The 21,189-nt window shown below is 27.8% G+C and overlaps 2 protein-coding genes and 1 long non-coding RNA gene across 7 annotated transcripts in view; 1 reads left to right on the top strand and 2 right to left on the bottom strand.

The window, feature by feature from the left end:
- LOC148233946 (cell adhesion molecule Dscam1-like) overlaps positions 1-21,189 on the top strand; it is a 215,282-nt gene that overhangs the window by 151,279 nt on the left and 42,814 nt on the right. The gene's annotated exons all lie outside the window — the stretch shown is intronic.
- Positions 90-2,046, bottom strand: LOC148233948 (chitinase-3-like protein 2). The gene is made up of 6 exons (XM_088189042.1): positions 1,761-2,046; positions 1,573-1,703; positions 1,386-1,508; positions 1,061-1,323; positions 741-996; positions 90-677 (listed from the first exon to the last, which is right to left on the bottom strand). Exons 1-6 carry the CDS (start codon positions 1,831-1,833, stop codon positions 159-161), a joined length of 1,365 nt encoding a protein of 454 aa, XP_088045168.1. The 5' UTR covers positions 1,834-2,046; the 3' UTR covers positions 90-158.
- Positions 5,138-5,659, bottom strand: LOC148233947 (uncharacterized). The gene is made up of 3 exons (XR_015810283.1): positions 5,520-5,659; positions 5,349-5,437; positions 5,138-5,275 (listed from the first exon to the last, which is right to left on the bottom strand). It is a non-coding gene; the product is annotated as an uncharacterized LOC148233947 (long non-coding RNA).

Here is a 21,189-nt window from a genome sequence, read left to right as displayed (position 1 = left end):
TGTATTTTATATCGTAGGTCGGCAACCAGCGACCCACGCAACGTTAACGTCATGATAAATAAAACAGTTCTTAATTAATAAACATTAGCTACGACTTAAATAAAATTTTATTTAATTTATAAACGATGTATAATTAGATATAAACAATTTAAATAAATCTAATCGTGCTTTCCAAATACATACAAATAATTGCATACGAGAAGCTTTTCATCAAACAACAATCCATTATGACAATTCAATTTGTGAGTTTTGAATGTTTCATCTTCATCTTTCAGGCAATAATGAAATGTATCGCAATCGTTCGGATCATTTACATATCCAATAGATTTACAAGCATTATTCGAGCCCATTTTTTTGACATTCTTATCGATGCTTAATTTCGTTTTTTTGTTTTTGCTATGTATGTATATAAAACGACTAGTATCATTAGAAGTATTAATATCTTGAATTATATGCCTGATCATTGGATATTTCCCTTCTTTACAAACATCATCAAAATCGTCTTCGTGAAGATCTACCATAACTCCCGCAAGATTCATTGACTTCATGAAATTAACTTTAATTGACATCGACTTTTTATTTTCGTATGTAATCCACTGATTACCTTTAAAAGCGTACATTGTATATTCACTTTCATCCCATTTGTTCGTATACCCTTTTATCTCTTTTCCGCATATCTGAAAGTATTTAATATACATATAAATACAAAATATAATAGTAACAAATAATTATATGTTTACTTTTGTGTACGTATGAAATATGCGAGATCCACTAGCAGGAGCATCAAAGTAATTTATGGTTGGTAATATTAGCTTAAATTCTTCGGCCCTAAAATGATTTATTTGAAACACCAATTTTTCAGCAGGAATTCCCCTTGATATAGCGTTGTAAATAGTTTTTTGCACTCTAGCCAATATGAATCCGGCAGTAGTTTTCTTTTTAGTTTCTGTCGATAAATTAATTGATTCGGTGTACAAACATAAAAAATCTACTAACCTTTAACAAAAATAAAAATAGATTAACAAAATAATACATAGGTATAACATATTCGCGTACATACTTAACCACTTGTGGGATATCAAAAAACAGTATTTCATTGTCAGAAGTTACTATTTGGGAAGCAAGAAGCAAACTTTTCTCACTGGTTGCTTTTCGAAATTCTTTTAAGAGCAGGGAACAGCTGTCTTTCATGTCTTTAGAAAACGCAGACTTCAATAAATTTTTATGATACCAATGCATATAAACTCCGTCAAATTGGTACATGATTGCAAAATCCACAATATTTTTAGCCCAAGTCTTTCTTAAATCTTCGCTGGTTAGTATCTGTATTTTTGTTTTAGAGTAATTAAAATACATGATTGTTTAAATATGTTGTTATGTTATACCGTATAAAATTCTGCCAAATATTGCGACCCACCAACATCTATCATTGTTTTCAGATTTTTATTCAAAGCTTTTAATTTATTTATTTCTACAAAGTCTTCTTTAGTTTGAAACATTTTTTTAACCTAAAAAACATACTATGAAGTATTATCATATTTATTTTACATACAATCCATATTTTGAAATTACTATTGAAGCAGTTTGGTCCATCCCAACATTATAATATACTAAATGTGTACAAAGAAATGGATCGATTTTCTGAATTGTAAATTTCATGTCTTTATTCCATTCACGATTCGAATAGTAACAAAATATATTTTCTAAAAAATAAACATAATCAAAAAAAATATTACGATATTTTTAATATATATACTTACTGTCTGCAGAAGATTGAGATATAATAAAAAATGTTACACAAAAAACATTCCTCATATACCTCCAAGAATTCATTTTGCCTTGCTAGCTAAACAATAACTAATTTTTAATTGAACTAGACATATTTATAACCACCACTTATCTATACACTGTTTCATTGGTCGGTAACCAGCGAACCGCAAAGCGTTAAGCAACCAATTATTATTTTGGAAAACAACAAAAGAATTCTCAATACGTTGCTCAAAAATATTTAAAAGTGATATTTATTTATTGTAAATGTTCCGTTATGAGTGCATTAACCCAATGCGTTACAACAAGACAACCTAAGTAAGTAAGTACTGACATACCAGACTAAAATTAAAGTATGTTAATAAGTTACATACATATATTATATTTCATTAATTAAAAACTATTTTACAGCGTAAAATCAATATATGTGTGACCTAGATTATTGTCGTTTTAATAATTTATCATAATATTCATCCATGAAATTAGAAAAATCTTAGACGGTTGATTGATATTAAAATTATATAATAATCACTAATTCAAAGAAATTAAAAAAACATTAGGGTTCATATAAAATTCTAACCCAGGTCTTTCTGGTATTATTCACTGACTGACGTTTCATATGTAACAATAAAGATAAAGGTGCATTTTATATAAATAAATCAGTATTTTTAGAAGGCAAGAAAGCTTTTGAAACGATAAAAAAAATAGAGATTATACTACAAAATAGGTTAACCATAAGTTGATAACTGGCCTGTTAAAACCATAATGAGTTGACATGAATTCGGCATTTGTTCTCGAGAGGTAAATGACTGCTACTTTGCCGCTTAAATTTTATTTCTATTGTAATGAAATAGAATTCAATGAACCATTAGAATTTTCATTGATGAGTCATCCCTCATCTCACTGCCAGGGCTATTGATATTTATGCATTTCTCTCGTTTATGTGCTTCATATCGATGACAGTCAATAAGTAACGGTAGAAAAATTACTTTTGTAGCCAAATTTAATTTCTTTTATTTTAAATGTAGACAATATAATGCTTTAAAAATAATAGAATGGTAGGTAAATGTAAATGTTCTTTAACTAAATATAAATAAAACTAAATGTTTGATTTTTATTAGGATATTATTATATAACACTGTATTGCAATAAAATATGATGGGAAATATGATTACAAAAATAATCAAAATTAAAGTGCAACGATATATTTTATTTATTACAAATATTTGTAATAAATAAAATTAAATTTTCTATTTTAAAACGTAATTTTTTATTTGTATATAAATTAAAAAACAATATTTAACAATAGGCTAAGAACTGAGAATCAATAAACATAAACATCTATTTATAGTAAACATATCTCCAAGAATTCATTATGCTCTACAATAAAATAATATATAAAGCTATGTTTAACTTTGCGAATTTATAAGCACTATTTATCTATATTAGTATTACATAAATAACGATTCACAAACCGTTGCTAGTTAAAATATATTATAAAAAGTGTATGCGTAGTTGCATATATAAAATATGTAAAGATAAATAGAATACTAATAAGACTCACTTTTCAGTTTGGTTTAATCAGGAATCCATTTATCTCATTATAAAACATGAGTTGCCTGTCAAAGTGGCTGTGAAAATAATATACGTGACCTGATTGTTAATATCTTGACTTGAATATTTTTATATCCACGTAAGAAAATAATTCATAAACGTATCTTAATTATATTTCTGAGATTAGTATAATAATTTAATAATACGATTAATTTTGTCACACGATCCCAAATGATTCTGACATTTCTATGTTTATCCTGATTTAGTATCGAGATGATTAATTAAAATTTAATTATGATATAAACAGTGCTATAAATTGTATGAATAAATACGGTAATATAACAAACATTGATAATTTTATCATTAAAAATAAGCTGTGTGATATGGCTGGTAATCAAAAGTAGAAATTTTAAAGCGATTTTTCCTTGACTATTTTTAATTTAATTTAAAACAATATAAAATTGAATTGAAATAAAATTATCTGTATTTAACGGTTTATTTATTTAGATACTGTTTTTTAACAAAAAAATCATTGGTAATAAAACACATACTAGTTACTTTTTTTAGTAAAACTTATTCTTATGAGAAATGGCAATTTTTCGGTGGAATATTAAAAAAGATTTCAACAAGCAGTTAGACATTTTAAAGTATGAAAAATTTTAAGATGCATTGTTCTATATTATATATTAGCAAGTCAAATATATCTTTAGAAAACCTCAAATAAAATACCAGTTTTAGAGTAATACTATTTTAATAATATAATACAAAAATGTGTTCTCTTATTTATAAACCATAATTTTATTTTAAAGTTCTGGACCAATAATGTACAAATAATTACATACAAGAAGCTCTTCGTCAAATACCAATCCATTTGGACAATTAAATTCGCGAATTTCTAAAATTCCACCTTCATTTTTCATGCAATAGTAGAATTTATCACAATCGTTTGGATTTTCCACATAGCCAGTAGATTTGCATATATTTTTTGCGTCCAGTGTCATGTTTTTTAACATTTTGGTTTTAGTATCCGTGTTAAATTCCTTAGAATTTGTGTATATGAAAAAACTCGTCTCGTTCATACTCTGTTTTATATGATCAATCATCGAATATTTCCCTTCTCCGCAAACATTATTAAAATCATCTTCATGGAGATCGACCATAATACCAGCAAAATTCATCGACATTATAAATTTAACCCTTAATCCTAATGAATGTTTGTTTTCATATGAAATCCATTGATTATTTTTGTACGCGTACTGTACATACTGACGTTCGTCCCACATTTGAATATAACCATCTAACTGTTTTCCACATACCTGTAATTAAATAATATACAATTAACATATTTATACATATACAAAAATTAGTAATATAATACGTTTATTTGTTTACTTTTGTATACATATGAAGCACTGGAAATCCATTAGTAGGTGCACCGAAGTAATTTAAGGTTGGATATAAAAGCGTATATTCTTCAGGCCTAAAATGTTTAATTAGAAATACTATTTTTTCAGCAGGAAACTTACGAAATATAATGTTATAGATAGTTTGTTGTAATGTTGACAATTTCAATCTGGCGCTAGTTTTTTTTTCATATACTGTGGAGGAATTTAATATGTCAATGGATAAAAAGTCGACGAGTCTTTAATAAAAATATAATATATTAATAAAATTCAAAAATGAAAATAGTATAGCTGCTTGTATTATATTACCCATTAGCTTTTAAGTAATGATTAAATAATACTTGGCTTCCATAAGGAAGAATTTCGGACGTCAGAAGCAAACCTTTCTCACTTGTGGCTTTGCGAATTTCTTTTAAAAATTGAATACTAATCGATACATCGTACATATTATTTAGACGCCAGTTTAAATAAACTCCATTAAATCCATATTTAATTGCAAAATCCACAATGTTTTTAATAAGAGTCTTTCTTAAACTTTCCTGTTGTATCACCTATTAATTTTAAATTAAAATAAGCAAATATTAAAGCATCTACTTCAAATGCGTTAAAATTGTTACACAATACCGTATAAAATACTTCCGATCCTCCAACATCAATCAATGTCTTCAAATTTGTATTCGAAGATTTCAATTTATTTAATTCTGTAAAGTCACCTATTACGTAAATATTTTTAGTTAAAATAACATATAATACATTGATATATGGTTATAATACGTAATTATACAAGGTTACAACCTTCTAGTCCAGATTTAAATATTACTATTGAAGCTTTTCTGTCTGTATCAATACTGGAGTATACGATATGGGTGCAAAGAAATGGATCGACATTTTGAATTGGAAACTGAAGTTCTTTACTCTTTTCGCGATTTAGATAAGAGCAAAAAATATTTTCTAAAAATAAAAAACGCAAGTAATTGATAAAATTTATTTTAAATATAATTGATATGCTCACTGTTTGCTGACGATTGAGGAACGATAAAAAATATCAGAAAAAAATAACGTAAAAAATATGTCGCAGAAATCATTGCGCTCTGCTTATAATATATACAATAATAAATTATATTTTTAATCTGCTGTATTTATAAGTATCACTTATCTGTAATATGTCATATTTATAAATAATATATAATTTGATTATTTACTGTTCACAATAAAATAAAAATTATTGTGTCCACTACCATATAATATATTTAATATTCACAAAATGAATTAGACGATTTGGCTTAACTTTAATTTGAACTTCTAGAAATTTTAATTTTAGCCAAACGCCATGCAAAGGGTCGAGGAATTCCACGATTGGCAAATTTGAATTTCAAAAGGACCTCACGGTGGTCACACGTGGTGGAGGGTCAAAGCGATCTCACGACACGGATGAATACACATTATGTGTCGATCTGTGTATGAGTGTGACTGTGTGGAAATGAGAAATTTAAATATTATCTTATTCATTCATGGGGTTTATGTTAATGGGAACGGTGAGGTGACACCGAGTGTAAAGAAAAAAGTATGTTTTTAGAAAAAGGTATGGAAAATACGGTTTAAATAGGGGAATCGATTAAATATTCATGGAAATGTGTTTTTATTTAATTTATGTATAAAGGCAACCATACTTTATGGCTGAGAACGCTTGATTAAAGTAGGAAAATTTAAATTTATATGAAGTCATATTTTTAACACCAACAGAGAGGGGTTAATTATGACGAAATGTGCGAATATTAAATGGATAAAATGTGTGTAATAATAGATGATACACATTTAATCTGCAAAAGCCTGTATAATTCATATTATAATAATCGTACTAATTCATGAAACATTATGTTTTATTCTAAAATACTATTTCTATTAAATCAAAACATTTCTCTACCTTGTGGTTTTACGATGTGATGACTGTCAAAGATAATTTTAATCACGCTAAAAAATCATTTAAAATCGATTAGAAAAATTTCATGCTTTGATTTTGCTTTAAATGATATTTTCCTGTATATTATATAGAATATTTTTTTACTCAGTAATATTGTATTGAACTTAAAAAATCAATGCAAGATACTAACGTCTATGCAATTCTTAGCTTTTTATTACAGTTTTTATTATTTTTCATAGATTTATTCTGATAATGATGATTTCTTTCAAATATGTACCAAGGCGGACAGTTAAAATCAACAAACAGATAAATTAAGCAACCAGGAAACTTATTCTTCGAACTTTATTTTGTTGTGGCGTAAGATATTATTGAAACCATATATTCATCAATCATTATGCTACTGATTCTTTAAATTAAAATATCTAAATCTGTAATGAGCATGAGTTACGTAAAAATCATTTAAGGAATCAGATTAGGGCCAACTCACTGATAAATATTTCGATGAGTCATCCAAATCTATGAAGTTTTGATTCTGAGAACCCCCTTCTCTCCGCCTGATGTCAGAGATAGGGGCTTTGCGCTACAGACAAGAAATATAAAAAGTTTAAGTTTAGTTGTTGAAGAAAATAAAAAAAAATAAGTTTACAGAGATATTAGAAGTTTTTCAATATCTTGTTTTTTATTCTCAGGCCTCCCTGAGAGTGGTGCGTCATTAACTTTTCTACAAAATTATTGTTATTTCAATCATTTGTAAAGTAATAATAATGTCTAGCTAATATTGATTGTTATAAATATATAAAGATATCCTAATAAATTTAAGCAAAAAAAGTCTAATATATGCTTTGTCTTCATTATTACTTAAATTTGTATTTACTCGAAGGTTAACCATAAATAAAACTTAGCAAAGCAATTGAGTCACTTATATATATATATATATATATTTTTTTAATTTATAATATACATATGAGCTTTCACAGCGTTTATTCATTTTTTAAAGTAGAACAGATAAATATCACGAAAATGCTCTTTTCGATTATTCAAGTTAAAAATGTTTAAACAGTAAGTTGTAAGTATCAAATTAGCTTAGGATGCAATACATAAGAAATATTTACACTATAAACAAACATTTACTTTTTATAAATATTATGCATTTAGTGAGTCTGAAACAAGTTTATTGATTTTCACGTCAGTTGGCCTTAATTTATGCAAAGTTTCCAATAAACTTATCTTTCGATAAACGTTTCATAAACTCCTTTATATTGTGTATAAAGTGTATCGATTCGACTATTTTTTTTATCTTTTATGCAAATTTTTGTTCTTCAATTTTACAACACGAGTTTCCTACATATGTTAACTAACATCTGTTAAGATGAGTTTCGGAACTTTTTTTTATACATTATGAATAAAAAGTTCGGTCATTTTAAGTATAAGATTTGAAAATTCAGAACTGTTTACGAAAATCTAAACTTTCAGATTTCTTAAGACTCAAAATCGGATATTTGACTATAATTAAAAAAAATATTTTATTCTTCTGTATTTTTTAATGAGCACTTTTGCCATGATGTAAATCAGTGGCTGACAACCTGGTCCGTACCATTACTACTTTTTATAAACTTTACCGCTCTAAAAAATATTTCAGTAAATGAAAAATAACTTAGATCAACATCTATGATTTAGAAATGTCTAGTTAATAGTTCATTTCATAGGACATTTGGATTGCAAATAACCTTTTTTTTAATGATAAATGAATTATCTTAATTCCATATATTAAAAAACCATAATACTAATTACGCTGTGAAAATCCACAAAATCCGAAGACCACAATAGGCAAACGCTAGCAGAAACAGCATTGTTGCAAGCCGAGTAAAGTAATATTAGCTTTCAATTTGCTTCTTTACTCTTCAAATATTCCACGTATTCAAATTGTTCATTTTACTACTTTTATAAGAATATTCATACCAATTTTACAATTTACCTACAATTAATTACATAAAAAATAAAACTGGTATTATTTGATTTTTAAAATTGTAACGTCTCAAAAAATATATTGGTTTATCCATATTCACTATCACACAATCATTAGTTTTGAACATTACCAAAGTCTTTAAATTAAAAAAATCGACCTTGATAAAGCAAAGTTTGTTTTGAATATATTTATATTTTTAATTTTATGTAAACAATACATTATAAACTAAATCGCGTATTTTTTTAAGCGCAATTATAAACCGTCAACTGGCAAATGATTAAAATTGACTGTTATCGACATAATATAATTACCATGTATATTTTTAATGATGCTTAACAAGCTACTTAATAATAAATAAGGTGAACAGGGTCTCCGAGATAAGATACTTTCACAATTTTAAACATTGACATTTTAATAACAAATATATCTAAGATATATTTTATCAATTAGAAGTGACAGCACTTTATAACGCTATATTATTACGATATTTTCGAATAGTTGCTAAAATATACAGGTTGTTCCAAATGTCTTTGCGTTATTTAAGGTGCAATTTAAACATGTAAAAAAATAAAACGGATAATACTTTCAATAAATTATATATTTTCCCCCCATTCTACAATTATTATCCATATATAAATCAAATTTTAGAAAAATATTCTGTAATGACGTTTTTATATCCGTCTTTATAAGATACTCTTTTTCACATAAAAATGATTGCAGGAATCTACAATTATGATATAACATAAAATTTTGAAGCAATATCTGCAGGGTGAGGAAATAAGTTCCAAGAAAATCCATTGACACATGAGAGCGAGGGCTGTCTTTGTATAAAATTGCCCTTCTTTGAAGGAGAAGAGCAGGTTTTCAAAATTCTCTGCCATAATCCAACTATGCATAATGAATTATGCTCTTCAAAATTCTCAGAGTTTTTTAAGCTACATTTGACATTTTTTAAATTTAATAGAAAAATTTCCCATTGCATTAATGATGTTTTAAGCTGCTTATGTCGCATAATGACAGTTGAAACACATAAAGCACAATATAGCTAAACTGACATTATTTTATCTTTACTGTAATCGTTAATTTAGGGTTCAAAATATCAAAACAAAAATTATGCCGTTACTAAATGTATCACCAATACGATTACTGGTAGAAAACACTGAAAGAAAACTAAAATGATTGTTTATTTGCAAAACTATTTTATTTTATCATTTTACAACTAAATTTTATTTGATAGTACACGACACGCTATTTAAATAGCATGAATGAATAAAATTTTAGCTTTTTTGCCAAGCCTAGTTGGACTATCAACGTAAAAGCTATCGCTTTTCTTGATCTGCTAAATGTCGTCTTAGTAAATTTTCCATTTTACAGTATACGATAGATTCGAAATTTTTTAACGTCGCTATTCTGTGAAATGTGCACTTCAGGGAGATTGTTCCTGCTTATTAGAGAATTTTGGCACGGACCCTTGTTTTTTTTTAAGTAGGATCCATCGGTTTTAAGTAAACTTGTACGGAAATAATATAAGATATACGCTATTTATTTGTTTCACAAAAACGTACTCTAAAATTAAACAAATCAATTACTTTAGAAACCTAAATTCGACACAACAATTATGGGTGGTTCTAATGGATAATCTGATTGATATTTGCCGCTAAGCAATACACACAACGTTATATTATTATCAACAGTATATTTAATAGTTTTACTTCAATTTTCAAAGAGAGAGCGGATTCGTGAGCGATCAACGTCGAATTAGAATCTGATTTGAGTTCCACCGCTTGAAAAATGGTCCAGGCAAACAGTGACCGATAGTGGACTTTCTTTCAATGGTTCCGGCTGTCGCCAAAGAGCGGTTCGATACTCTCGTGAACGATTGCCACCCAGGGTGGACGCATTGTAATCATTTATCCGAAAGCTCTGAGAAAAGGGGTTCGAACACCGAGTGAGAAAAAGCTCTCCGAGGGCGACTCGGAAATTATCATTATTCAAGATGCATAATCCGCTTAAAAGCTTTTTATACTTGTCGATGTGGAGAAAAACGCTTTCACATGGCAACACCGATGGTTGGTTGGGAGCTTTAATCAGCCAAAACGGCCGCCGAGGGAGTCTTTTAGCTTTTCGCCGGTGCGACGCTTCAGAAATTGCCGCACGTCTGCTGTTTTGCATATGAAATGTCATCGTGTCACTCTATAAAGTACATGTGTTATTCGCGATATGAATAATATACGACTCGGCCGACGTAATAGTCACGTTTTTCGTACAAATTCACGCGATAATCATGTCTGAATTTAATTGCGTTGAAATTCCACAGTGACACAATTTGGGCAATTAAATATAATTGGGTGAATAATATACGAATGCTTATTATTGATGAATAATGATTTATTAGTTATTGAATGCAGTGGCTATCGAACAATATCATTCATTTCACATGTCAGCACAATATTATTCTAAATCATTAAAAATATCACCTTGTCTCTCAAATACCATTTGGACAAAAAAAAATTAAAAATAAACGTAGTGATGGATTTTATAAATTACAATGAAAACTATTTAACAGCAATACAATATATGACATCGATTGTAAAAACAATTCTTAAAATATAATAAGCAATATATGGCGTCAACTTATATTTTCATATCACAAAAATAAATCAGTGAAATTAGCCATGTGTTAAAATAAACAGATGTGCTTCTCACAATACTTTCGCATATCGAGATCAGATTTATTAAACCAAGCGATTAAATTTGTAAATGCTACAGAGCCTCCAAGGTGCGTTTATATTATAAATACACGTAGAATCGTAGAACCCTCTTGACATTATAAGATTCCGAAGTAACACGATGTCAACACAGACTTGAGGTTTAGTTTGTTAAAAGACATGTTATTATTTCAAACCCGTTAAGCAATTTCTCAGAATGTGCCTGATGTTTAATTTGATATATATCGCAAATCTCATATTTTATATATCATTATTTTTCTCTTATTTTAAATTTGTATTAAAATAACTCAATATACTTGAGAATAAAATATACATATAATAGAAGACGAGAAATCATGAATTATGCAGAAACAATATATCTACATTCATAAAATATAAACTAGAATAATTTTACGTGCCTTCATCCTTATGCTAATATTTTTTACTTTAAAAATGTATATTCTCAGCGTAATGGTATTTTCAGTATCAATTTGCATAAAATACGGTTAATGCATCAAGGTCACCTGGCGCATATAACTTGTGAAAAATGCAACTTTCATTTAAATAATATAAAGAGACTCCCTTATGTAACATCAGTAGACTTAAAAAAATACTTTAGATAGTAAATATGTATCATATTACATTTTCAAGATAAAAACAGCAGTATGCTAAAAACATTTTCATCTACAATCTATACACTACGATAACCATCATAGTATCACAATAACCAACCTTTAACGCTTTTTTATCCCATCTGCGCTGAAAATGGTTATAATAAACATTTTATCGCCAATATTTTGATACAACCTACGTCATCACCATAAAAACAAATATATACACATAGTACATACATATGTTGATACTTATATTTTTATGGGAGTTCGATATCAAACAATATCGCAAAGCGTAAAGATAAACTGATTTGGCCTAAACAGAAACGATATATTTGTTCTGTCCCTTTTTCTTCTTCAAATAAATAGCGCAAATAACATATTTTATTTAATATTTCATGGAAAAAATGTTTTTGTTCGTATCGTTTAACATTTGCGTACCTTTTTATCTATTCTGATAATAAGAGAAAAAGAGCTTTAAAAATAAATTAAAAAACGATTTGCCTTGCTAACTTTATAATTCTTTCAATTAAAATCCAAATTATTCCTTTTGCGAATGTTTTATTTCACTTGAATTTTTATCGTGTATTATTATTTACAAAAGCCCAGAGAAGATTATTAAATAATTAGAAAATGTACCAGGTACCTATTGTTTGTTTAATATTGTGATTTATATTTTTAATTAACACGTATTAATATAGCGAGCTTTCGCCGGATAAAAAAGATGAAAGGTACACGTTCGCAGATAAAAAATGTAATTTGCGACATATATCAGTGTTATTAAACATTTTTATTTAAGCACACATAACTTCATAATACGCCCTGGCAATTTAGGAAAGCCCAAATAAAAGTCTTTATATATTATATGCTTTATTACACATTATATATTTCATTCCACTTTAGCTTTATATGTAATGTTGTATATGCCTACATGTACGTGTTTAATTGTACAACATAAATAATCATTTAATGACCATGGAGATTATTAGATTTAAAAAAAAATCAACAACTATATTCATTAGATAAGATTATGACTTTTTTAAATTTATTAAATATTATTATGTTTTAAATATATAACAAAGAATAAAGGGTTGTTGTATAATTTATCCCTGATTTTATACAATTTAATAGAATGTTTAATAACTATTTATAATACAAGGTCAGGAAATAAAAAGATAAAAACGTGAAATCCTATTTTAAATGAAATAATAAGTTAAGAAAATGTAAATTGAAACCTCTAGTTCCGCAAACATGGTAGTTCTTTTATATAAAAGTGACAGCTAATTAAAGATAGTAGATAAGAAAAGAAACATCGCATAAAAACCTAATTCTCTTTTAAATTTCCGCTTTGTATGACAATTTGCAAATAAGAGAAATAGCGTAGATTTATAATACGTTTACTGCCTTATCTGTAATTTTCAATCATGCGTCACTATTCTCTTTATTTTCAACTTTTTTAATATAAGAATAAAACTCTTTATGTCAAATATCAAAAAAATTCGTTTTGCCATTATGTATATATATTTTTAAGCTCAGCTTTAAAAATGCATATTTGTCTCAAAAGCTAAATACACTAAGATTCTGAGGATAATTAAAAAAGTAATGTTATGGTAAATATAATATTGCCATTTATTTTATTTATAATTCCAATAAAAAAGACCGAATTAATTAAAATATCTATATTTTCTGAATTAATAAATAATAACTAGCGTCCTTTTTGTAGATCGCAATGTAAATTTAATTTTCTTTAATGTTAATTATCTGAATTTAATTACTATATATGCACAACCACTTTTGAGATTATAAAAATCTAAGAAAACCTAATCTTTAAATAACCAGACTTTTTAAATTTTAAAAACACAACTGAAAGGATAAAGAAAAACATTAATTTTTATCTAGTAGTTAGTGCCCACTCCATAACAAAAACTCGTGCAAAGAAGAATTAAAAAAATAGGATTTAATTTAAATGTGTAGTAGAAACTATTTTCTTAATTAAACTAAAATACAGTTACATATAGACGTTTCTGTAAATTTAATATCTAAATTCATGTGAAGTAAAAGTTTTAAAAAAACATATTTAAATGTTATCATTATTTCTAAGTTAACTTACTAACTAGAAATACAAAAAAGATACTCATTTTTTCGAGCCATCATTAAAGAGATAAGTGTAATCTTCCTTGTTATTTACTTATATGCTCATTAAATAAATAGAATTTTGTCCAAATAAGTAATAATAAAATATTATAGTATTTCCTAGAAATACATTTTCAACTAAAAATAGATGAATCATTAAAACACAAATTAAATTGCAACCTAGTTTTATACTACGCTTATATGAGTAAAAATCGGCCACTCGTATAATGATCTCAAAATGTATTGTTTTATCTTATATTTAAATGACTCATATATGTTGCCATTAATTTAAAAATAACCGATAGTCCAAGACTAATACCCAAAAGACATGCGTTCTATTCCCAAAGTGAACCTTTTTATTTTTCAATATCTATCGTGTTTGGGAGATTGCAGTTAATATATAATTTTAATTCCGATCGATCACAACAGACTTTGATAAATTTTCCTAATCTCACGGATAAATATCATAATGATTAATTTAAAGCAAACTATATCGTACATATTAGATATAAAAAAATATTTAATAATGAACTACTTCTGCTCATATTATATTTTATTTTATTATCATTAATATAATAATCATAAAAATCATAACCATATTTGTGCACGTCAATTTATTTATGTGTTTGAATAGCTGTTTGTGATAAATGAGCATTCACACGTTCGTAGCATTTTTACGAGCGCAACCGTCGTAAAAGCAAACTCGGCGAAAAAATGTTGACGACCCCTGCACTGCGTCGCGTCTGATAGCGCAGCTTTGGTCGGTTAACCGAAATTCGGCACAACGACACTCCATCTCCGGACCAGTTTCCGTTCCAGGGGTGTCAAAGCGCTAAACCGCCCGGGGTCGCGATCCAAAGTCAACTCGCGCACGCGCAAATCGGTGGCCATAAATCGGTGGATGCGGTGGTCCTAATGCCTGGAGGGCCCTACCTGCGGCAACAATGTACTGCCACCGCGGCCCACTTTAATTTATATTGCGGCCGAGACTCGTGTGCGAAAATGGCGATTATTAATAATAATTACGGGAGCCAAAACGCCACTGGTAAACGTCAAAATTTTGCCTTTTGGGCGCGGCTTAAGTATTTTGTATAAAAATCATAAAATATATAAATATATTGTTAGCTTCCTGTTTCACAAATTTAAAGAAATTGAATCTGGCTATCGAATACATGCTATAAATCTATCAATTTTAAGGGTTGCAAATTTCCACCACTATCCATAACCGGTAAAATAATTTTTTCGGCACCCAACGCGCGCAATTTCTGATACTGGTCAGTGCCGATTAGGCGATTGCAACATGAGATTACATTAATAAAGCAAAAATTAAAAAAAAAAAATACTTTTGAACCATAATTGCAACCTTCACTCTTAAATAAATTTAATATTTTATATTTAAAAAGTAAACATATATTCTAAAGTAGATAACTCACGTTTGTTTAGACTTTAAATCAGTTTAAATAAAAGTAAAATTATTGTATATATTTATATTGAAAATAAGGTAGTACAGTGTAATTAGTCTTCAGAATAAACCAAAGGTTCTTAAGCACAAATTTAAACAACATACAGTATTGTAATTAAAACAAATTTAGCTCAAAGAAGCTTTTAGCTTTGAACATAAAATGTAAATATGAACCCGACAGTTAAAAAAACAGGTAATACATCCCATGATTTTGTCAAAACATAATACTTTCATGTGATTTATAAATCAATAATTTAATTTTAACCTGCAATATAAATCAGTGGTAAAAACTATGTCAAATAAACTAATTATTTAACTAATCCAGTTAGGTTATCAAAAACTTCTCTTAAGTCTCACTTCTAGATATTCATAAGAATATTCATAAACTTTTTCATCGTTATTTCATTATAGCAGTGAATCAGTGAAAAACGTGACCAATATACAGTTTCCATTCTTAAAACGTGTCTCAATCGAACATGGTTAATGAATTTATTGCTTTTTGTCATAATGACGAATATTTTTGAGCTATCACTGTATTATTCATTAATTAGTTTTATATTAAAAAAGACTTTTAATAGTGATTAAATTTACAGTTTTAATAGATATTGAATCGATTAAGAGGAGAAAAGACAACTTAAATTTACAGGGTAAAAACAGTACCGTCTGTGATTTAATTAGTAGCATTTATGCGCTTGTTATAATGTAAAATCTTAGGAATAAACGTTTTGACAGATTTTTAACCATTAGGGAATATTTTCAAAGAAATACTTAAAAATAAATCATTTTAACCCAGAAAAATACATATCAGAAATACAGAACAAAAATATATTTAATGAGTACAGAAAAATTTCAATTCTGGGTCAATTTATATTAATCCTTTCAAGGATTGCATGAATATTTAATTAGATGCAAATAAATTTGCAGAACCGTTTAATTTTGATGATAAGCGCTTAAAAATTAAATTATTAATTTTCTATAAGATATTTTTTTGAAAGCCAGGTTCTGAAAATATATTTGTAACGAAAAACACTAAAATTTAAAAATATTCTGTGAATACTTGAATTTGTGTTTTGGATCTACGTACTTTGTATATTATTAAAACATAAAAATCTGGTAAGTGACAAATACTCACATGGAAGATTATTTGAGGTCTTAACCAATTCATTATTTTCCTGATTTTATTATTTAAAAGAAATTAATATACATTTTTTTTCCTATACAATATATTTTTGATTACGTATATATTATATTGTATTCGTAATGAATGTTGTACTAAAAATATTAAAGTGGTTTATACTTTATATTTAACATTAAAAATTCACTCAATTCCTGAAATTAAGATAAGTCGATTGCAGTGTCAAAAAAAAATATAGTCGTTCGCATTCCTGAACAAATAGGTTCACCCTTCTCTAGAGCATGTTTCTTTGATCTGATTACCAAATAATTAAACTGACTCACTTATATTAGAAAATCTAAAAAGTATTGATTTATTTTCACTAATTAACTTGCAGTTGGTCAACGGATTGTGATCTAGGCATTTATATAATTATTAAAAATAATTTTATATATATATTTTCTGTGAAAAAACTGTTATGCTCTACATATGTATTTAAATAAAAAATATAAAAATTAAAAAATGGCAAATTAAGGATTTATGCAACATTTCTTTGAATTCTTTTGAACGAAAAAATATCCATCAAACGATTCTGACGGCGTTTCAAAATGAGTAAGAGTTGTAAATCCGCTATCATCAACCATCTTTACAAATGAAAGAAAATGTATTAGAACATCTTTTACAAACCTGCGACGAAATTTTGTGTTTTTCAAAAGCCTCCAATATGTGAGTTTTTAGATCAGAATTAAAATGTCATCTTTTTTTGAAATATTCAAAGTAATGCTTCAATCAGATCACATGCATACTCTACCAGAAAAACTCAATTGATTAAGCAAAGGAGCAGATCAAAAACTGCCTACTTGTAACAACTGACGGATTTTATGGAAAATCAAAACTGAATGCTTTCGAAATTATTTGAATATTAGGTAACTTATCTATGTTCATTCATACATATACCCTACTATGCGCCAGCGTCGCTCCGTTAGTTTTTCGTCGATTTTTCCCGGTGGAAAATTCCGTCGTAAAGTCGGTGTAAAAGCGCGAAGGTTGTTATCGCGAACCGCCACTGACAGGGCCGTGTCACTTTACGGGCGCGTGCCCGTGCACACGTTTTTTATGGTCTGACGCCACTTTAGAACCCACTGCCACACACTCGCGGGAAATTGCCCGTATAAACGCGGAATTTTCGCAAACCCGATAATGGTAATTGAATTTTTAGAAAATACGACCACCAAAACATATAGTGTCGGACTAAAATGGCAGAGCGGCTGCAACAACGTTGCCTTAACGACCGCCAGCTGCCTGCCAGTTTTGGCGTGCAAGAACGCTTTTACATCGATTGCCGTTTAATTAAATTATTCCGTGTGAAAATCGCCCTGGACGTCTCATGTGACAATGTTTTCTGTTACTTTATGGCTATAAATCTTTTTTAGTTCGAGTAATATGTGCAGTATAATAAATAAAAGCGTGCAGTACATATATAAATCTGATAGATGTTGTGGAAGAGAACCGTTGGTTGTATAATATATACAGCCGATTTAAAGCTTAAGCCCAATGTTAAGTATCGTTCACCAGGAACAGATAATAAAATTGAATTATTCAAAAAAGGAGGATAAATACTGAGATAGCACATAAATAAATCAGTATGCCATGTATGGGATGAAGAGATGATGCCTGAAAAATAGACTGTGAACTTGAAAAGGGTGATAAAATAAAATGTTAAAAATGCAAGGACCAATCTTCAAACATTCGGTAAAGCGATAAAATTATATAAATGTATAAGTATGGTTTTTGACAAATAGCTCCAATATAGATCAAATATATGTCATGAAAGAGACAGATCCTTTTAATCAACCTGTCATACTTATTTTTCATTAGTTGAAATTAACATAATTTTATTAACTGTAATGGGATTTTTACTTACTTTTGTGATGACTTCTCCGCGCGACTGTTCTTACTTGGCAATAATCGTTAAAGTATCTCTTTATGATCCCCAGGTGTTAAAAAATGATATTACCACAGTATGCTTTATTCTGCAAGACTACAGCATTCACAGTAAACTTCAGCAAATGATCTACAAAAAGAAAAAGCAAATTATATTTTTTCGACTTATCAGTATGTCACATTTAAATACATTTTATCAATTCTATATATCATTTTTTTATCAGATATTGATATTTCCTTTTTTTTATGAATTTATGTGTTATTTAATTTATTATAGTATTTTTACATTTGCACTGCTTTATAAAAATTAAACAGATTATGAACTTAACGTATCATCTCGGCAATAGCAAAATCTAGTTTCCTTGCAGAAAACTTTAATAAGATCCACAATGATTACAAGTAGTTTATCAAAAAACGCATGGGTTTAATTTAAGCAAATAATTGAATAAATTATAATGAAAATTAACATGCATTTTAAGAAAACTATATGCATTAATCATTAAATTACAAAATGTGTTACGAAAATTTTAATTGTAATTATAAAGTTACATGCTTCTCTAAATAAACACCAATACATAAATAAGAGTAACTTTTAAAGCACTTTAATAATAAACTCCCTGAAAGCATCCTTGCGGATAATGGCTAAGTGGTATTAGTTTTTAATTAATTACCTTCGACGGTCTTTGTGAAAGTGTCTTCGACTCTTTTATCTTTCCAACAAAAGTATGTACTTACACGGAGGCGAGTCCCCCATAATCGGCTCTGTCCATTTCCTTCCTTTCGCGTCTAGTAAAACTAAAGGGATTAAACCGTTGAAACCCTATCCTTTTTTCGACTTTACAATAAGATTATTCTAATACGAACAGGGTTGTCAATGGGTGCTAATGTAGAAAAAAAGCAACGACAATCGTTAAGAGTGGCAAAGGAACGAGCGATGCGGGCGCAAATGGAAGAATAAGTGGTAGCACGTAAAAGCGAAACGGGACGTTTCAGGAAATAATTCAGACGGAGACAGGAACGAGATCCTTTTGTGGAAATGCGCGAAAATGTGCCAATCGAACAAATATATTCGTATGTGTGTGTCGGGGGAGAAACTTGGGAAATAGCATCGGAATGAGTTTACGTCTAAATGTATTTTGCGGTCCTTTAACGGCGCTGGGTGGATACAATAATTAGGATGGAAATCGTATGTGTTTTATTATAAAATATATATGTATTTTCAAATAAGGAAACAATCTTATTTTGCCTATAAATAGCTTTGTCAAAAATTACTATGAATGTGTAATACATTAATAATTCTATAAATATTTATATATTGATTTACCAACATGTGTTATAATCCCATATAAGCTCAATATTTTTTTTGTGTCTAAATGATTTAAATTAGTGGTTTTTATATAATAATTATATAAATCGATCATAACAGATCAGCTTTTCCTAGATTTTCTTAATCATATGGATGAGTATCGTGATAAATAATTAAATAAAATCTATCTAGATTGTGCATAGTGATATATAGATTGTCAACTGTTATAATAAGATATAATTAATTAAATATATGTTGCTAAATTAGAGATTAATTTCAGTGTAGTGTATCACTACTTACTTGTAGGTGTTCATTAGGCTTACCACGTTGTTATGAATTGGGCTAAAGCTCATGTTACAATGGATGATTTACTATTAATAAATTAACATATCCTCGATTATATAATGTATCATTATTACTGAATATTGTATAAATGCATTGAGCATAGATTTTTAATTGGGACTGCAAACTTTTTTATATGAATTAAAAAATATATATATATATATATATATATATATATATATATATATATATATATATATATATATATAATAATAATAATAATAATAATAAAATAAATCTCAATAATACTACTTCTACAATATTCTCTATATTTTGATTTATTTATATTAAACTATCAATCAAAACTATGTGTATAATTAGAATTATGCAACACTTTAGAAACTGCTCTATCAATAATTTTCGAGTCTACTAAAATAATTAATATAAGGCAATTATATAATAAAAAAAACTATAAATCAAAAATATCTTATAAAAATAATTTTTAATAATATGTTACGTCAATAATTACTTTAAGTCAATGATATGTTATAAAAACGCACTTTTTCATTGTTATTTATTTAATTTATTGCAGTTTATTTTAATATAGAACCATTTATAATTATTTCATAATTTTATTTACTATGTATTATGCTATTAAATTGAAAAATTTTGAAATAAACATTCACAGAATTTGTATTTAGTTTATAATATAATATTTACATATGCTAATTTTAGACGAACATTTAATAAAATTCATGTATGCTTTAATTTTATTATATTTCATCGTAGAAAATTTTTACTGCCGGAAAATAACTTACTAATTAGGACTACGCAAAAAATTTTACCGCCGGAAAAAAACTCACTAATTAGGACTACGGACTAATAAGTACAATTAACTAGTTAGTCTAACATGTGTTTAAATGCAAAAAATAACCAACCGCAGAAACTGGAAATAATATCATTAGGTCAAACTCGTATATTGTTTGGCAAATTCTAGCACTAATTATTCTTACTGAGC

The sequence above is a fragment of the Plectrocnemia conspersa genome, unplaced genomic scaffold (assembly GCF_051122295.1).
Source record: "Plectrocnemia conspersa isolate PC_06_02 unplaced genomic scaffold, ASM5112229v1 ptg000007l, whole genome shotgun sequence".
Taxonomy (NCBI): domain Eukaryota; kingdom Metazoa; phylum Arthropoda; class Insecta; order Trichoptera; family Polycentropodidae; genus Plectrocnemia; species Plectrocnemia conspersa.
The sequence above is the reverse complement of the archived record's forward strand: the minus strand, read 5'-3'. Positions and strand labels throughout refer to the sequence as shown.